Source organism: Xiphophorus maculatus, chromosome 4 (genome assembly GCF_002775205.1).
Source record: "Xiphophorus maculatus strain JP 163 A chromosome 4, X_maculatus-5.0-male, whole genome shotgun sequence".
Taxonomy (NCBI): domain Eukaryota; kingdom Metazoa; phylum Chordata; class Actinopteri; order Cyprinodontiformes; family Poeciliidae; genus Xiphophorus; species Xiphophorus maculatus.
Window position 1 is genome coordinate 5,564,815 of NC_036446.1, and position 16,118 is coordinate 5,580,932.

The 16,118-nt window shown below is 36.0% G+C and overlaps 1 protein-coding gene across 1 annotated transcript; it reads right to left on the reverse strand.

Moving 5' to 3' along the window:
- Positions 1-1,423: 1,423 nt before the first annotated feature.
- Positions 1,424-15,754, reverse strand: LOC102220559 (leucine-rich repeat and immunoglobulin-like domain-containing nogo receptor-interacting protein 1-B). The gene is made up of 2 exons (XM_005811068.3): positions 15,479-15,754; positions 1,424-4,728 (listed from the first exon to the last, which is right to left on the reverse strand). Exons 1-2 carry the CDS (start codon positions 15,488-15,490, stop codon positions 2,869-2,871), a joined length of 1,872 nt encoding a protein of 623 aa, XP_005811125.1. The 5' UTR covers positions 15,491-15,754; the 3' UTR covers positions 1,424-2,868.
- Positions 15,755-16,118: the final 364 nt, after the last annotated feature.

Sequence of the window (16,118 nt, forward strand, 5' to 3'; positions counted from 1 at the left end):
TCATTTTCATTATAAAAATATGCTATTTAAGTATCTAATCATTTTCATTTATTGTAACGAACAATGTTTTTGCCTTATTTTGTACTTATTTTCAAGTATATTATGTGTGTTTGTTGTCGTTAGTATCAAACAGAGGCCAAGTTACGGGGGAGATTAAGGTTCGGTTTGCTTACTTAGCATGAGGTAGCATGAGGAAGCACAAGTCCCGTAGCTTAAAAGTAGGGCAGCATTGGTAATTGTCAGAGTTTTAGTTCAGCTGACTGTTCAGGTTCAAAGTTGTTGCTTTTAGAAAAATATGACCGTGTTCCTTAAGGTCTCCGTGTTATTTCGTTTTATTACTTCTGCATGTTTCTTGTGAAGAGCTCAAATAGGATGGTGTTCACAGCAGTGTAGGCAGATCTGTTGCTTGGTGATCTGGCTCTAGTCGGCTCACTTGTTCCCATAAACTTGCTTGTTCAGACTGAATACATAAGTGATTCCATGGAAATAACCCGGGGACGGTTTCTTTATTTGCCATCTGTCTCCCCCCGGCATTTTTAGGCTGAAGAAGCTGATCCGGAATGAAGTGAAGGCTGCAGACTTTGCTGTTCGGCGTTAATTTTAACTGGTAGCAACTGATATTTACAAGCAACCGCCTTCTTAATTCAGGATCGTTTGGAAATCAATGAAAAGTCCATTATATTTGGAAGACAACAATGTTCATTGTACTGCTTTATTTGCTTCTGAAATACGACTTTCTTTTCTAGCTGTCATGGTAACTCAAAGCAGAAGCAAGAAAGCCGCATTTCGCTCATGCAGATGTGACGTCAGCACCAAACGTGCGAAGAGCCCATTGAAATGCTATGGTATGACCTTAAACAGTACATACATGCTCAAAAACCCTCCAATGTGGCTGAATTGAACCAATTCTGCAAAGAGAAGTGTGCTAGAATGCCTCCACAGTGATGTGAAATACTGGCAAGTAATTCCCAGTTTGGTTTACTACTACTGCTTTTTCAAATAAAGTTATTGGATAAATGCACCGCTGGATGTACTCAGACCATCTTTGTTTGAGTACATTCAAAGTGATAATGTTTGAAAATCTGAAATGTAAATGTAATAAAAGTAAAAAACAAAAGAAATCTCTTGAGGGGAGGCCTGTATCTTCACAGTGCTATAGAACAGATTTAAAATGTTACCATAATACATCTTACATTACTATATATATATATTTATATGTTCTTTTTTTCTTCAGAAAATTGGAATCAATTGAAATTTACAAGCTCAGTCACATGTACCAACATAGAAATACCAGGAAATGCTATCAAGGTATTGTGAAATATTTTCTTACTGAAACCTTTTTATAAAGGCAGCTACCTGTGTTAAATGTACTTGCAGCAGCATCATCTTCTTCTTTCTCATTTAGCATAAAATAAATAGCCTGTTGTGTAAAATGTTCTTTATTTTAATAGAATTTCAATTTACCCATCCCTTTTAAACATGTATTTAGAAGTTAATGAACACATTATCTTCAGAGCAGACCTTGACTGTGAAATAAATTGGACAACATAAAATTCTTATGAGAACTGGAACTCCATTTTACATAGAAATGTTGAGTATTGCTTAGCAGAAAATTGGAAAATTGGTTCTTAAGGCAACAATTAAATAATGTCACTACCTTGTAAATATTTAGTGACGTTGTGCCTTCTGGATTCTAGGACAGTGATTAACCTTACTAAACAGTCTAATAGGTTGTAAAGTATTTTAGAGATTTTTGCTCAGAATATTTTCAAGGGTGAGGTTATGTTCTAAAATCATTAACACTCTCTTTCAGTTAAGTACATCAAAAACATGTTTACTGTATATTTAATCTGCTCTTTGGATTGCAGTTTGCTCAAAACCCACAGCTATCAAAAGCATTACTATTATGCAATAGCGTAATGTACACAGAGGAATAAAATACAGAAAAAATATGTATATCACAACATTTAAATACATTTAATGACAATCTTCCTTTGCTGGCAGAGAGGAGCAGAAACTGGCTTTTCTATGCAGTGTGGTAACATGCACACTTTCAAATGTAACCTTACCACGTTAGCCAAATACCCCATCTTGTAAATTTTCAATAAATGATTTAAGGATTTAAAAAAAACATCAGAAAGACCAGTGTTAACAGACTATTTTGTCTTTAATTAACAAATGAAATTTAATTTTTAATTTTATATTTAGCCACTAAAACCATGACTATTTTGTTGATTCATTATTGTTTTTAACATTTATCTTAGAAATTTTGGGGTCAGTTTCTGAAAAGTAAATGTATGTTTTGTTAAATATAATAAACTCAAAAGAAAGTACTTGTGTTATACTTTTCTTTTGACTGAAAAAGAAAAATGAACTAGATGAGGGGAAAAAGGAAAATTATTTTTATCTCAGTATTTCAGGCAATATAGTATTGGCTCGTGACAGGTTCATGTGCTTTTAACAACTATCAAAGGTAAAAAATAGCCAACAAACAAAAATCCCAACATCATTTTTGTTTTTCACAAAAGAAAGATTACTTAAAATAATTATCAACTGCTTATCTGTATTAGCCTGCTTGTCATATACTTTTACTGTGCTTTTTTCTTATATAACCCTTATTTGGTTCCACACAGAAATCATGTAATTTGAGTGCATGTTAGCATACTGTACAGTACATGTACAGAAATCTGAACAATTGTTCAACATTTATTTTTAAAGATTCAGTCCCTGAAGTAAAAAATGTCAAAGGTATACTGTCTAGATGCATTTGCTGCTGTGCTATCGCTCACAAACTGATTACATATTTTTGACAAGAACAGTATGCATCCTGGCTGCAGTTTGTAAGCTTACATGACCTCCTTTAAGAGTTCACATGATTTTCATGTTGAATTGTACAGGTGCCTCAGTTGGACTGGCCTCCTCTGTCTCCTCTTTTCGTGGCACATATTCAACTTCAATAGTTGACTTTGTGCTGTCTTTTCCTCTACTCCAGAGGAATAAAATTACAAGACAAAAGAGGACCACTCCAAGGAATGAGATAAATCCCATCGTGGTTGCGACAATAAGTGTCTTTACATCAAATGGAAATGGGACTGTTGTTCTGGTCACATTAGCACCTTCATCACTTGGCTGGTTAGAAATAAAAGCAAATGACTTATTTGGCTGATGTGGCCAATTCGGGGAGTAGCTGTGTACAAAAAGGTGAGCAGCTTTTGTGTCATTGCCAGCAGCATTACTGGCAATGCACAAGTAGGTGCCATTGTCCTGAATTTGGGCGTAGCGTACCTCCAGTGTACCCTCGCTGGATACTGAGAGCCTTGACCCTATAGTCTTTGTAGTAATGTACTCCTTCTTGGGGGATAGCCACATTATCACTGGAGCTGGATCACCCTCTGCCATGCACGTGAAGTGAACAGTAGTTCCTTCATCAACATGGCTTTCCACAACCTTATAATCCACAATCTTTGATTTCTGACAGATGAAGTAGTCTGGAGGCAGTACGTCTGGGAAATCTTTGAACTCTTTTCCTTGCACAATCTTAGGTGAAGCACAAATGGGCTGCTGTTTGTTGAAGTTAAGCCTCCACCTCCTGCGGAAGACCCATAGCAGGCGGCAGTCGCAAGCCAAAGGGTTTTCATACAAAGCCAGGGTCTCCAGGTTTCCCACTGAGTGAAAAACTGACTCCTCAAGGGTGCTCAAGCTATTTCTTGACACGTTCAGAATACGTAGGTGGTTGAGTCCACGGAATGAGTAAGGCTCAATGGCCACCAATTGTCCACCAGCCAAGTGAAATGCCTGGAGCTTTTGAAGACTGAAAAGTTGGTTACCTTCAACAGTATGAATAGGATTGAAAGATAGATTTAAAAACCGAATATATCTGAGATGATTAATGGCTTCATAGGGGATGGCAGACAGATTGCAATTTGTGACAGACAATGATGTGAGGTTGAGTCCATACAAGCTTTGTGAAGCTATAGTATTCAAGGCAGGCATATGAGAAATCTCCAGTATTCTTAATCGATACAGCCTTTTAAAGGAGAAGTCCTTTATATCAGTGACGTTCAGATAGCGTAATCGAAGGGATAGCAAGTTATGAACATGACTAAGGGCATCAGTAGGAACTGAGCCCAGTTTATACCCTTCAATGTTGAGGCTTTCAAGATTGCTCAGACCATGAAATGATCGAGGCGATATAAAGACTAGATCATTGTCCCCAACTTCCAAAGCCCTCAAGTTGTACAGCTCTTGGAACATATAGTCGAGCAAAATAACAATTTTGTTCTCACTTATATCCAACTGTGTGAGATTGGTCAGGCCTGTGAACACTCCAAGCTGAATGAGCTTTAGCTCGTTGTTGCGCAAGCCTAGCGTTCGAAGGTTCATTAGGTTACTGAAAGCCCCCGGCTCAATGGATGAAATAGTGTTTTCGTTCAGTTGCAGCTCCTCCAGCTGAGGGTAATTAATGAACTCCTCGGGCCCTAGAGTCTTCAGACGGTTTTTGCTGAGGTCTAGGAGTCTAGTTTCAGTGGGGATGCCCTCAGGAAGAGCTGCCAGCCTTCTTCGATGGCAGACGACTGATCGCTCCTGGCCATTGCAGTCACATTTTGAAGGGCAGCCAGTGGTGGAGCCTGAAAGGACGGTGCCCAGCATCAGGATCAGGATGGGCTGCCAGCATGCCACCAAGTAGCTGTGCCCTCCTGCCTCTCCAGACACCATCCTACTGCTTACCTGTGGAGACAGAAAAATACAGAATATTGTTGTGTTTTGAACCTTAGGAAGAAAAAAATTCATTTCACTAAATAGATTTTTATGACTAGGGAGATATGTATATTACTAGAGAAAATACATGATAAAGACTGGACTCTGTTGCGTTGGAATTCTTTATAAAGTATTGCTTTGCAAAGTCTATATGGGTTTTATGCCATCATATTTTTCTATTGATGCAAACATTATTTTGAAATTTAGGGAAGATTTTCTATGATTAAAAAAGACACCTTTCCATAAGATTATATTTTATGATTTAGGAAGTTTCAGGTAGATTAACTCTAAAATACATAAGATATTAATTACAACCCAAATTTACTTCTTGCACCTAAATACCTTTTCATAAGTAAATCAGAATTTTTTTATTTATTGTTTTTTACATCAACATGACTTTAAATGTTCAATGACTCTCCCTTCCCCTGGATATAATTTAGTTAGGGTGAAGTTCCTCACAAGTAATAGAATCAGACAATCAATGAAAGGGCTTTGCCATACTGTGCAACTACCCTGCTATACTGCAGACTTCTGAGTATGCTGAAAACAATTACCATCAATCCCACTGACACATTGTGTCTGTTTGTGGACACAAGCAGCCCAATATCACATAGTACAGTTTCATCTGTTGAGATACAAAATTGTAAATATTCTGATGATGTTGCATTATTAAAATAATATCACAGATTTGGTTACTGGTGTTTGCATCTATTAAACAATTTAGATGCAGTGTTATGTATCTAAATAACACTGCATTTAGAGCTTTTATACATAATGATAGTATAAATGCTTAAAATTTTGTTTGCTATAAGGTATAGAACATTAGATATTTGAAAGGAAAAGCTGAAATATAGAAAAAAAATATATATATGTATAGTGACTAAAGAGCAAAGTTTCAGTTACAGAGACTTACATTTGTAGTACAATAGTTCCAAGACCATTGACAGCCAAAAAGACCCCCTGTGCAACAGGAATAGTGTATTTTTTGGGCGTGCCTTGGTGGCGTAGGGCAGTGGTCCCCAAACCCCAGGCAAGAAATAATTAAATATTTCTGTTTTATGTATTATTTGAGTCTGGAGGATCTTTTGTTTTGAAAATCCAATAACTGGATTCTCTCGGTTACGTCTTGCGCTCCAACATTGAGCCCACAAGCAGCAACAGATCAAATGTCTTTGGAAAGTTTCTTTGTGAAGGGAAAGGGCCCAGAGAAGAGACAGGAGCATGATCAATGAGGTTTATGGAGTCTGAGATGGAACATTTTGGGTAATTTTCTCATTTCTCCCCCTAGTGTGAGTAGGTAACAGTTTTCCCAGATGCTAATATGTAAAGACTTCTTTGATTTCCAGTTTAAGAGAATTAGACACCCACTTTCAAAGAGTTGATCACCCTTGTTGATGACCTATAACAAATACCATTTCTTTGACGGCACCTGGCTACTACTTTCCCTTTTAAAACCTTTGGGAAAACAAAGGTGTGGTTTTACAGTCAGTTTTCCCATTTTGGTGTAATTTTTGCTTTAAATGATAGTGTAGAATCCTTTGTGTCTTTTGTTTTTACATTTATTAGATATAAATTGACATAAACCCTGTTTCAATGACTTCTAACCACTTAGCACATTTTAATCTCTCCAATTATTCACATTTTTAATTTTACATTTAAATTGATTTACATGTTTTTTAAGCAAGAAGACTTATTGCTGCTCCTAGCAACAGTTTCTCTGTGTTGGATAGGCCTAAAAAATGTTTGAATGTTTGAAATAGTCTTTGTTAGAGAAAATATTTACCTCAGTCTACTTTGTCACTTATTTTTCCCTTCTTTGACTCACCCCATTCATTTTTAACTGCATTATTTTTGTGAACATTTGAATGGACAGGCCTTTTCTACACTGGCCCTTCATGACAATTGTGTTATGTCAGGGGACCTCTCACCCTGTCTCTCAAAAGACCTGTCTCTGCCCACGTCTGTCTCTTGATGCCCCAACAGGCTGCACAGTTTCATGAAGGTGAAACTGTGCATCTAAGAGTAAGATGTGCACTTCATGGGTCAATGAATGTCTCAAGCATTATACAGACAAATGAGCTTTCTGCATCAGTGCATTTGTCCCTTTCAGCTGTTTTAGTTATTAAATACCTTTGCTGTGTGGCATAATATTGAAAAACCTATTAGAATATTTACATTGGGAATTAAGTGGCAGGTTTATTGGACCTTTTACGCTGGAAGAAGGAAATGGTTTATGAATAATAACTGCAAACTAATCATGATGCTAATGGTTTCTTTGTCATTTATTCAACAGATTTTGTATTTTCCCATTAATGTCTTTAGGGCCCTATGGTACAGTCTATGCCTAGAGTCTGTCTATAATCATAAACTTAATCATGTCTTTAGATTTTTAGTGTGTACAGTATTGCTGCACGCTGTTGCGATTGGGCACCCCTGCATGTTTTAAGTTTGAAAAATTATGCATTCTGATAATAGTGCATACAAAATTATGCTATATTTTGATCAGTACGTCAAAGAAACTGAAGCAATGCTACTCTTGAGTACAGGTTTTGGCTACTTTACTCTCCTCAAGTTCCTACACTGATTGACATAAAAGCATGGTGTAACCAAAAAGACATCAGACACAGAAACACCCAATTTGTGTAAAGGTGAAGCTTCTGGTTTGTCTATTACTTCACTAAGCTTTGTCATTCTGTTCTTTTCTAGGTTGCGGTGCCATTTGGAGGTCAACTGAACATACAGGAAACAAAGTGTTTCCTGCGTGTTGCCACTGGTTGTACTATGCACTGTTCTAACATGCATACATCACTTACTGCAAGTATTGGTTTCAAAAGCTTTATGTTGGGGAAAACAAAAATTAGGAAATGTGTGTTTCTTCTCAAATTTGATGTTATTGTTATTTTATCAGTAAAGTACCGGAACTTGCATGTAATGTTTTTTTTTTTTTCAAATTAATTAAATCAGAACAAACAGTGGTACTCAAGAACTGGGTATTGAAGTAGCATTTTTGACTAAATATCTTTTATTATTTTTATTACATCTTTTTACTTCTACTTGAGTAAAAATATACTGAATAGAGGTACTATTGTGCCACTTTTTGGCTACTCTACCCATTTTTGTCAGCCCTAATTTATCATTCACTCTCAGTCTGAGTGTAAGCTGCTTTGAAATGTGTGTAGAAAATGTACATTTATTTTTCTCTGTAACACCATCTATAGTGGCTAGTAAGGTTTAGGCATAGAAGAACATCTATGATTACTCTCTGCCCCATCTCATCTTAAAGACCATTCATCTTTACTGTCACCTGACAAGCTACAGCTCAGTATGAATACTAATGATTCAGTATCTGCTAGAATTTGTATAAAAAGGCTCACATAATAAAGACTCAATGACTTTGCTTCTATTTGCAAGAATATTGTAATACTTACTGAATCTCCAAATTCTTATTAAAATTTCAAACTGTGGTTTTATGCATTGGAAGATAGTGCAATTATATAATAATAAAAAATTAGCATACACCTGACTAATTAATAGTAAAGGTTTGAACACAAAATGCAGGAAAAATTTTAGTTAATTTGATTCCCAATGCTTTTTTGTGAGCATGACACATTTTATAAAGCTGCCAACAACACAGCTACTGCAGATCAGTGCTTTGTTGAAGTGCACCACAAAGAGCAGACTCCCATAACAAAACGGTAAAAAATGTAACACTCTCAAATGTTTACTCCATATGATGTCAAGTAGGATGAGACCTTCCTAATTCTGTCTAATCCTCACAGTGGGGCCTAAGATTGTGCTAAAATGTGAACTGCTCTCAATTACTAAAATATTAGATGCAGTATTTAGATTAGTATGTTTGATTTATATAAATATATTTAGATTAATATTTTTAATATGCAGATGGCTTTGAGCTTAGCGTTTCCATTTCTAGTGAGTAAACTAAAACATGTTTTATAGTTTTAACAATCTAGTCAACCAATGGATTGTTTGCTCAAGGATGCCAAAATGCATAACTATCTCAAATAAACTATTTGCATATGTCACACCATGAGGACCACAACAATGATTAAGACCAAAATCCATTTGTTTTTATATTTCCAATTATAATATTTAATTTGAACAGGGGAGAGATCAACTAGAAGGTGAAATTTATGAAAGAGTACTATTGATTTTAGGCTATTTTGACCATTGCCCATTTTTGAAAAAACTTTGAAAAAAATACATTTAGATTGAATAAAGCCACTGAAAGTTTAGGACTCTAATAAATTAAATGGATAAAGAAGTATCCTTTGCTGTTACCAAAATCTTATTCTAAAATATTGAACACTTCATGCAATGTGGCCAAGCATAGTGACATATAAATGATGTTGTCTAAATTATATTTAATTTACTGTCCCTTTACCTTGGTATACTGTCTATACAGGTAATTATTAAAAAAAACCACTTCTATAATCTGCTCTGTTTCGTACTGACTAGAGAGTGTACAGTGTGTTGAAAATCTGTAAAATGGTCCTGAGCTGGGAATTGCTGCCTACAACATTTAGTTGAAGAGTCGGTGAAAGCTGTCTGGATTGGACAAGGCATGCACACCCAATGCAAATTCGCAGAAATACCAGCAAGGCTGTTCTTTCATAGTCTTTTTTTAGAAATAAAACTTGTCAGAGTTGCACTTCATTTTTAAACTTGAAACCCTGGTATTTGCATGCTTCTGCATATTTTCTGGTTTAAAATGAACACAGTCAGTCAGATCCCTGATGGAACAGCAGATACAAGATACTTCTTGTACCCTTGTACACTGCATGCATCTGTAACATCCAGATTTGTTTTTTGGTTCAATAATGAATGGCAGTAATGCTCACTGCAACCACATTCAGTTGTAATTATTTATCTCACTAGACATAATAGACCAGACAAAAAATAAAAAGAAAGGGGTTTAATTATTTGTGTTCTTTCTGTGGTATAGAGCCAATATTACTTTACTTTTATAATTTGTGCCTCAAAAGAAAAAACTCAGTCATAAAAATAGCAGTCAGAGAATCAGAAACCCAACGTACAAAGATTCAACACAGAAATAAGGATTGCAGGAACACAAAATGTGTCTGTTGCATTCCTTATTGATGTGGGTGATTTTATATTTGTCATGTTCAAAATAAATAAAAAATTGATATAAAAAATCATATTCATAAAAGATTAATAAAAATACAAAATCCATGCAAAATTTTTACTTGTAGCTTCCAGTTTCCATAATTGTAAATTCTGTTGGGCTCACTTTAAAACTACCTAAGCACTCAAGAATGAGCCAGCCTGAGTCCTCTGCCCCACTACTATAGTCTCTGTCTCATATTTTGCGTAAAGCTGTTATTAAAATTAAATGAGGATACTGCAGAGCAGCAGGACTGTGACCTTCTGAATACATTTGTAGAACGCAAATTTGAGTATCCTGTGACAGATCTGTCTTCGACTGTCACCTCTCCATCCAGCAGACATTGCATAAACACTCATAGTCTGGGAGGATTTATCACAATCATGCTCCATCATTTCCTTTGATGTTGCCCATTATGGAGCTGCATATGTATCCAAGACAGATCTTGTTACAGAAAATGTTTTAATAGCAACATCCCAGATGTTTTTCTGGCTGGTTCACCCATTTCTTATTTCTGGGCCATCACAAATGAACTGTTATGTGCAGAAGTGCCCTGAATATAGATGTAAATAAAATGGCCTATAATTAGAACTAAACATAAAAATGCAGCCCACTGACCAAACTGATTCTTCTCAGTGTTTTCTATTTCATATTTTATTTTCCCCAATGTGTTGCTGCTCATAAACTCCAGCAATATATGATGTCGATTCTCATACTATTACATTTAGTTAACTTAGATCTGATTCCAAATTTATAGTGAGAATTTTATATAGCAGTTACATATATCAGAATGAAAGTAAAGCCTATGTTTATCTATTTGGCTTATCTGGGATAAAGTAGCAACTTTATTAAATAAGTAGTGTATTAAATTGATTGCATATTTAGACCAGACATTCCATTGTGAACACTGACTGGTAAAGTGAGTAGGATTGCTCATCTTATTACAACAGTATATTCTTCTCTGAAAGCCTGCATCTTTCCAAATCAATCTTGCAACCCCTACCCCCACATCATGAAAACACTTATCAATCCTTCCCCTTCCAACACAGCTGAACAGAAAATGCTTAAAATTGCCATAAAAACCACAACCTACAGTCTGATCTGTTCAATATGCCTTCAAACTCCCTGGATACCAGTGGGATTGGATCTGATTCCATCTATTGGTTTCAAGCCTGATCCACAAAGACTCCACCTCACAATTCACTCTCAATAATGTATCGCTATACCTACCAGACTCTCTAGCATACCTTCAGATGCTCCTTGAATATGTTCTATCTGCTTAGTTTTTTATTTTCTTTTTTAAGCAAACACCAAAGTGCTATGTATATGTTGATATTAAGTGTATATTCAGTGCATGCACACATGTAGCACTGTTCCCTTGCAGAATGGAGGTCATGGGCTCTTTCTGCATAGAACATGGATGTTTCCCCCTCACTTGTGTTTGTTCCCTCTTGGTGCTCCATTCTCTCACAGTTCAAAAACCTGACTATTAGGTCCTTTGGTCTGTCTAAATTGCTCTTAGGTATTAGTGCGTAACTGCATGTGTGTTTCTTTGTAGCTTTGTGATAAACTGGCTGTCTGTCCAGGATGGATGGATTATCTGATTATCTGACAGATCATCAATAAAACGTGAAGGCACATCCCTCTGGGCTGCATACCTACCAGTCATGTCAGATACAGTTAGCTGTGTAAAAAAACTAAAAATATAATATTTCCAATCTGTTGTGTTTTTTGTATCCATAATAACTAATGCTGTGTTAATAATTTGAGTACATACAAATTAATGCAATCAACTAAAACTATGTTACAAGAATTGAAGGGTGTCAACATATTAGCACCTGCATTGATTTTTAAAATTTTCTAAGACTAAAGACATTAGTTACAACCACTTTGAACACACATCTGATACAGCCTTTTAATATATCCATCTTGGAAATGGGTTGTTTATTTATAGATGTCAAGATAATAAAGCCTAAAATTAAACAACAAAAACTTGGCAAGTGGTTATTGCAAATAGCAATAGACTAACAATGCTTACAGTTTCAATTTAAGCTTGCATTCAAGTTTGTTCTGAAATCTCCTTCAATAATTATCCTAATTTTTAAGGTAAGAGGACAAATTGGTCCCAAATTTTGGTTAAAGTATATTCTTGCCAGGCACCGATTATTTTCTGCCTGTCACTTACAACTTACTTACATGCGTCATGCATCAATATTTCTATTAACAGCATTTTATTTTCTGTAAGCTGTCAGAGTAGTAAATTGAAAGTAATGGAGCTCATATTTCTCTCAAGTAATAATCTATGCAATGCAACTTTACTATATACATTAGCAAAGCTTCTGACAAAACTGAAACTGAGTTTTGGTTTTCTTTTGCTTAAAGTATCTATCCAATATTTATTGTACAAGTTGATTGCATTGTCAAATTAAGTTTCTTCATTTGTTTAGCTTGAGTTTACAATAAATATTATCAACATAGTCCAGTTGTTGGTTAGTTGTGCAGAATCCAAATTAGTCCAAATACAGCTCAAATTATTTCAATCAAATCTAATCACATAGTCCTAATCAGAGCCAATTTAGAACAATCTAATTCAAATTTCATACAAAATCACATGACATTTTATAAGTAATTAAGCACATTCAATTAATTTTTTTCATATTTATAAAATGCCAAATTACTGAAGTTACATAATTTCTGGACACTTTACAAGTCAACAAAATTGTGGGTCCCAAGTGATCCAAATTCAGTTCAAATAATTTCAAACTATTTCAATGCTGTCCAGTCTTTTAAGTCCAGTTAGAATTTAAAGTAAAAGTTAAATAAGTATAAGGGAGAGAGATCAAATTCCCCATTTGACTCGTATTTAATTGATGACACCACAATAGTGTGACCTTATTCTGTTTTTGTTCACTATTATATCTGTGCTTTTTTTAATGACATGCTGCTGCGATTATTTGTGATGGTCCTTTAACCAATTCTGATATCTATTATGGTATATAATATGTATATATAGAGAACTGATTGAGCTTTTCAAGGCAAATATTGCCAGTCAAGTGGTGTGGAAAAACAATTCAATGCAAGTAAAGCTAGAAAAGATTGGAGCTTTAAAAAGGTCACAGGAAAAAATAGAATAATACAGCATTATGCTTACTGGAGAAACCCCCTAACACATTTATGTAGAAATGTCAATTATGTATGCTATTTTGTTATGTGAACATCAGTTTGTCAAATGATTAATATTTTTTAGGCTCAATTGGTTTATTAATAATTGCCATTCTGAACAGTGGCAAATACAAATTATATAAAATATGAAAACCATTTAGAGTATAACTCAACATGTTCATGGCCTGTTCAAGTAGGGACATCAGCTAGTACTAGCTAGCATAGTAGTTCATACAGATCTGAAGATCAGAAGATCGAAATGGTCAAAACTATAATATGCAGAACTGATACCCAGCCAAAGTCTACACAACTGAACAGTTGTGTAGATGAGAGGGGAGACTTGCCCAAATTTGAAGCACACTTGACTCCAAATTATATCAGTATTTTGTTTTAGTGGGTATTTTTATTGTTAGGCCTGTAATACTAATACCCTCAATGCATGTTTTTGTTCTGTTTTATTACTCCCTTAAGTAAAACTGAAGCAGCACTCTGTTTTGAGTAAAAATAAGAAGAGAGAAAGGAATAATGAATAAATTCAATTAAACAAGGATGACTTAAATAACCTTTCTTTATTTGTACTATGTGCTTTATGCTAGTGAAATGGAGTGGGCAAATTTTATTGTTCTTGTTGTTGTATTTTTAGCTTCTGAGCTCCAAATTATTACATTGGTTAAAAAACATACATCAGGCATTGGCCTTGGAAAAAAACCCAAAAACTATTTTGCTGAAGTTTTCCAACTGACTTTCTGTGGGTTTGCCTTTTTGTTGTTTGCCCCTGCTGCTATTAATCAAGTGTATTTGACTAGCAAAGCTGACAAGCAAAGGTGGCCCCAAATTAACAGCTGATGTTCCCAGGACTCCAGAGATCTTTCTAGCTGCTGCAGTTTCTGTTTGCTCTGCTGTCTTAGAAAATACCAGCTCAAACATTTATCCAGGTTGTGCTTTTTTTTGTTGATCCTGACAAAATTAAGCAGACCAAATTAATCTGGATATTGCCCAAATCCTAGCCCCCCAGCAGCTAATGTCTAAGGTGAATGACCGTAAAATGAAATTTCACAACTCGGGAGAAGAAGATCCTGTCAAAATAATTGCTTGATCTTTATCTGACGAGTTATATTAAATGGTAATATGGTACACATTTTTAAAGTCTTTAATTCAAATATTTTATGGAAAAGAGCAAAAGATTTTATATTCACATAAGAATTGCAATTTTATATAAACAGTAGAATACAAAGACCTACAAACCAGAAACGGATTTGATTTTGACAGTAGCAAGAATGATTCAAGAGTTCCAAGAAACCTTCAACGTTACGTTCCAAAATTTTTGCTTGATTAATCTGAATCTGTGGATGCTCTGACACAATGATGTGCATGAATAATAACTCAGGAAAGAGAATCCAGTCAGCCATCATAACCTGACAAGTGGGTCCCAATTAAATGCTTCTGCATAGTTCATAAAATCTGGATTCAAACAACAGTCCCTTTTCCCTCAGAGACTGTTGGGGGTCTTTTGCTTGCAGTGGATGTTGCTGCACTGCTAAAAAAAAGAGAGAGAAACAGTCCCTTTATTGCCGTTTGCCTGCTGGAGTGTATCAGCCATGATTATAAAGAAGCAATAAAAAATGTAGCTATGAGATATTGTTCATTTGGCCTCCATAAATAATCAAACAAAGTCACCCTACCACCACAACCCATCCCCCCATGCCCACCCTCACCATCAAAACTACTGCCATCCATCTGTCTAACCTGTGGCAAATCAAACACCTGCAACAGCATCCCTGTTTGCCACAGGAAATGGCCAGCAGCAAGCGCTTTATGAGAATGTGTGTCAGTCCTGATGAGTTTATTACCATTTTGAAAAAAAACATGAATGTTAATGAGCAAATTAGGAAGCAACAGCAAACCACCCTGGCAAAAAAACCAAAAAAAAAAAAAAAAACAAAACACTGAGGGTGGGAGGCATAAAAAGGACACTTTTGCTCTCTCATTTGCACCTTTATGTGTGGCATAAAAAGGAGGGACCAAGACCATTTTGTACAGATGCAAGCAAAGACATAACATAACTACAGAGCACATGCATTTGTGAAACACAACAAAAAGTATCTAACCAATGTAATGTATATTTTAATGACATGCACATATCATTTATATATGGTCCCTTCACAATTTTAAGATTTTAGGGCAGAGGAGCAAGATAAAACCTTTCCAGATGACAAAGCACAAATAAAACCAAGAGCTTTCATCTGAGCATAAGTCTTCTTTTTTACATCCCCTCCATTTGCTTAGGGTACTCAGTTTTTTTTCTTCCTCACAATAATTTGCCTCTTGCCGATCCCATGGCCCCACCACTGCACCATAATAAATCTGATCCAGTGACTCAGTGCTCAAAGCCCACCATAGAGACAGAGTACTTACCAGGACTGTCATGCAGAGAATTCTAATTCAGGCAGCTCCATGTTGCCAAGGAAATTCAAAATGCCTCCAAAAGCATGGAGTCGGGGCTGCAAGGATTCAGGACGGGCTAGATTAAGACGGGTAAGGACAGCATACGCAGAGATGAGAATCCCTCGTCTAAGGGGCATTTGAGAAATGCCTTCGTCCTTTCCAGATGTGCTAAATCCGGCAGCACTGATAGGCTGACATGTAAACACACAGGCGGCTCTGCTGGCTCACACACGCTCACATACATGCTGCACCTAGCAGAGAAAAGAGAGGAAGAGGGAGGGGCGGCTGATGAGAGGTGGAGGGAGGAGCTGCAGTGCACTGGGAAAATGAGAGGACTGGGAGAATAGGAGGCATAGACCACAGGGAGCTGAAAAGAGATGAAGAGAAACGTTCTCTGATTGCAACAATGATATTTTTTCACTGTACGTTTCCTTTTAAGGTCTGCTTTGGTGCTTTATTTTGTTTCCGGCTGCTGCAGGAGAAGGCGTAGTGTTTAGAGTTGGGAAGAAGAAAACGAATTCTCTACCAGTTTAGATTATTTGCAAAAGTGTTTGTGTTTGTTTAGTCCCCTCCTTCCTTTTTTAGTATTTATTAATATGCAAATCATTGC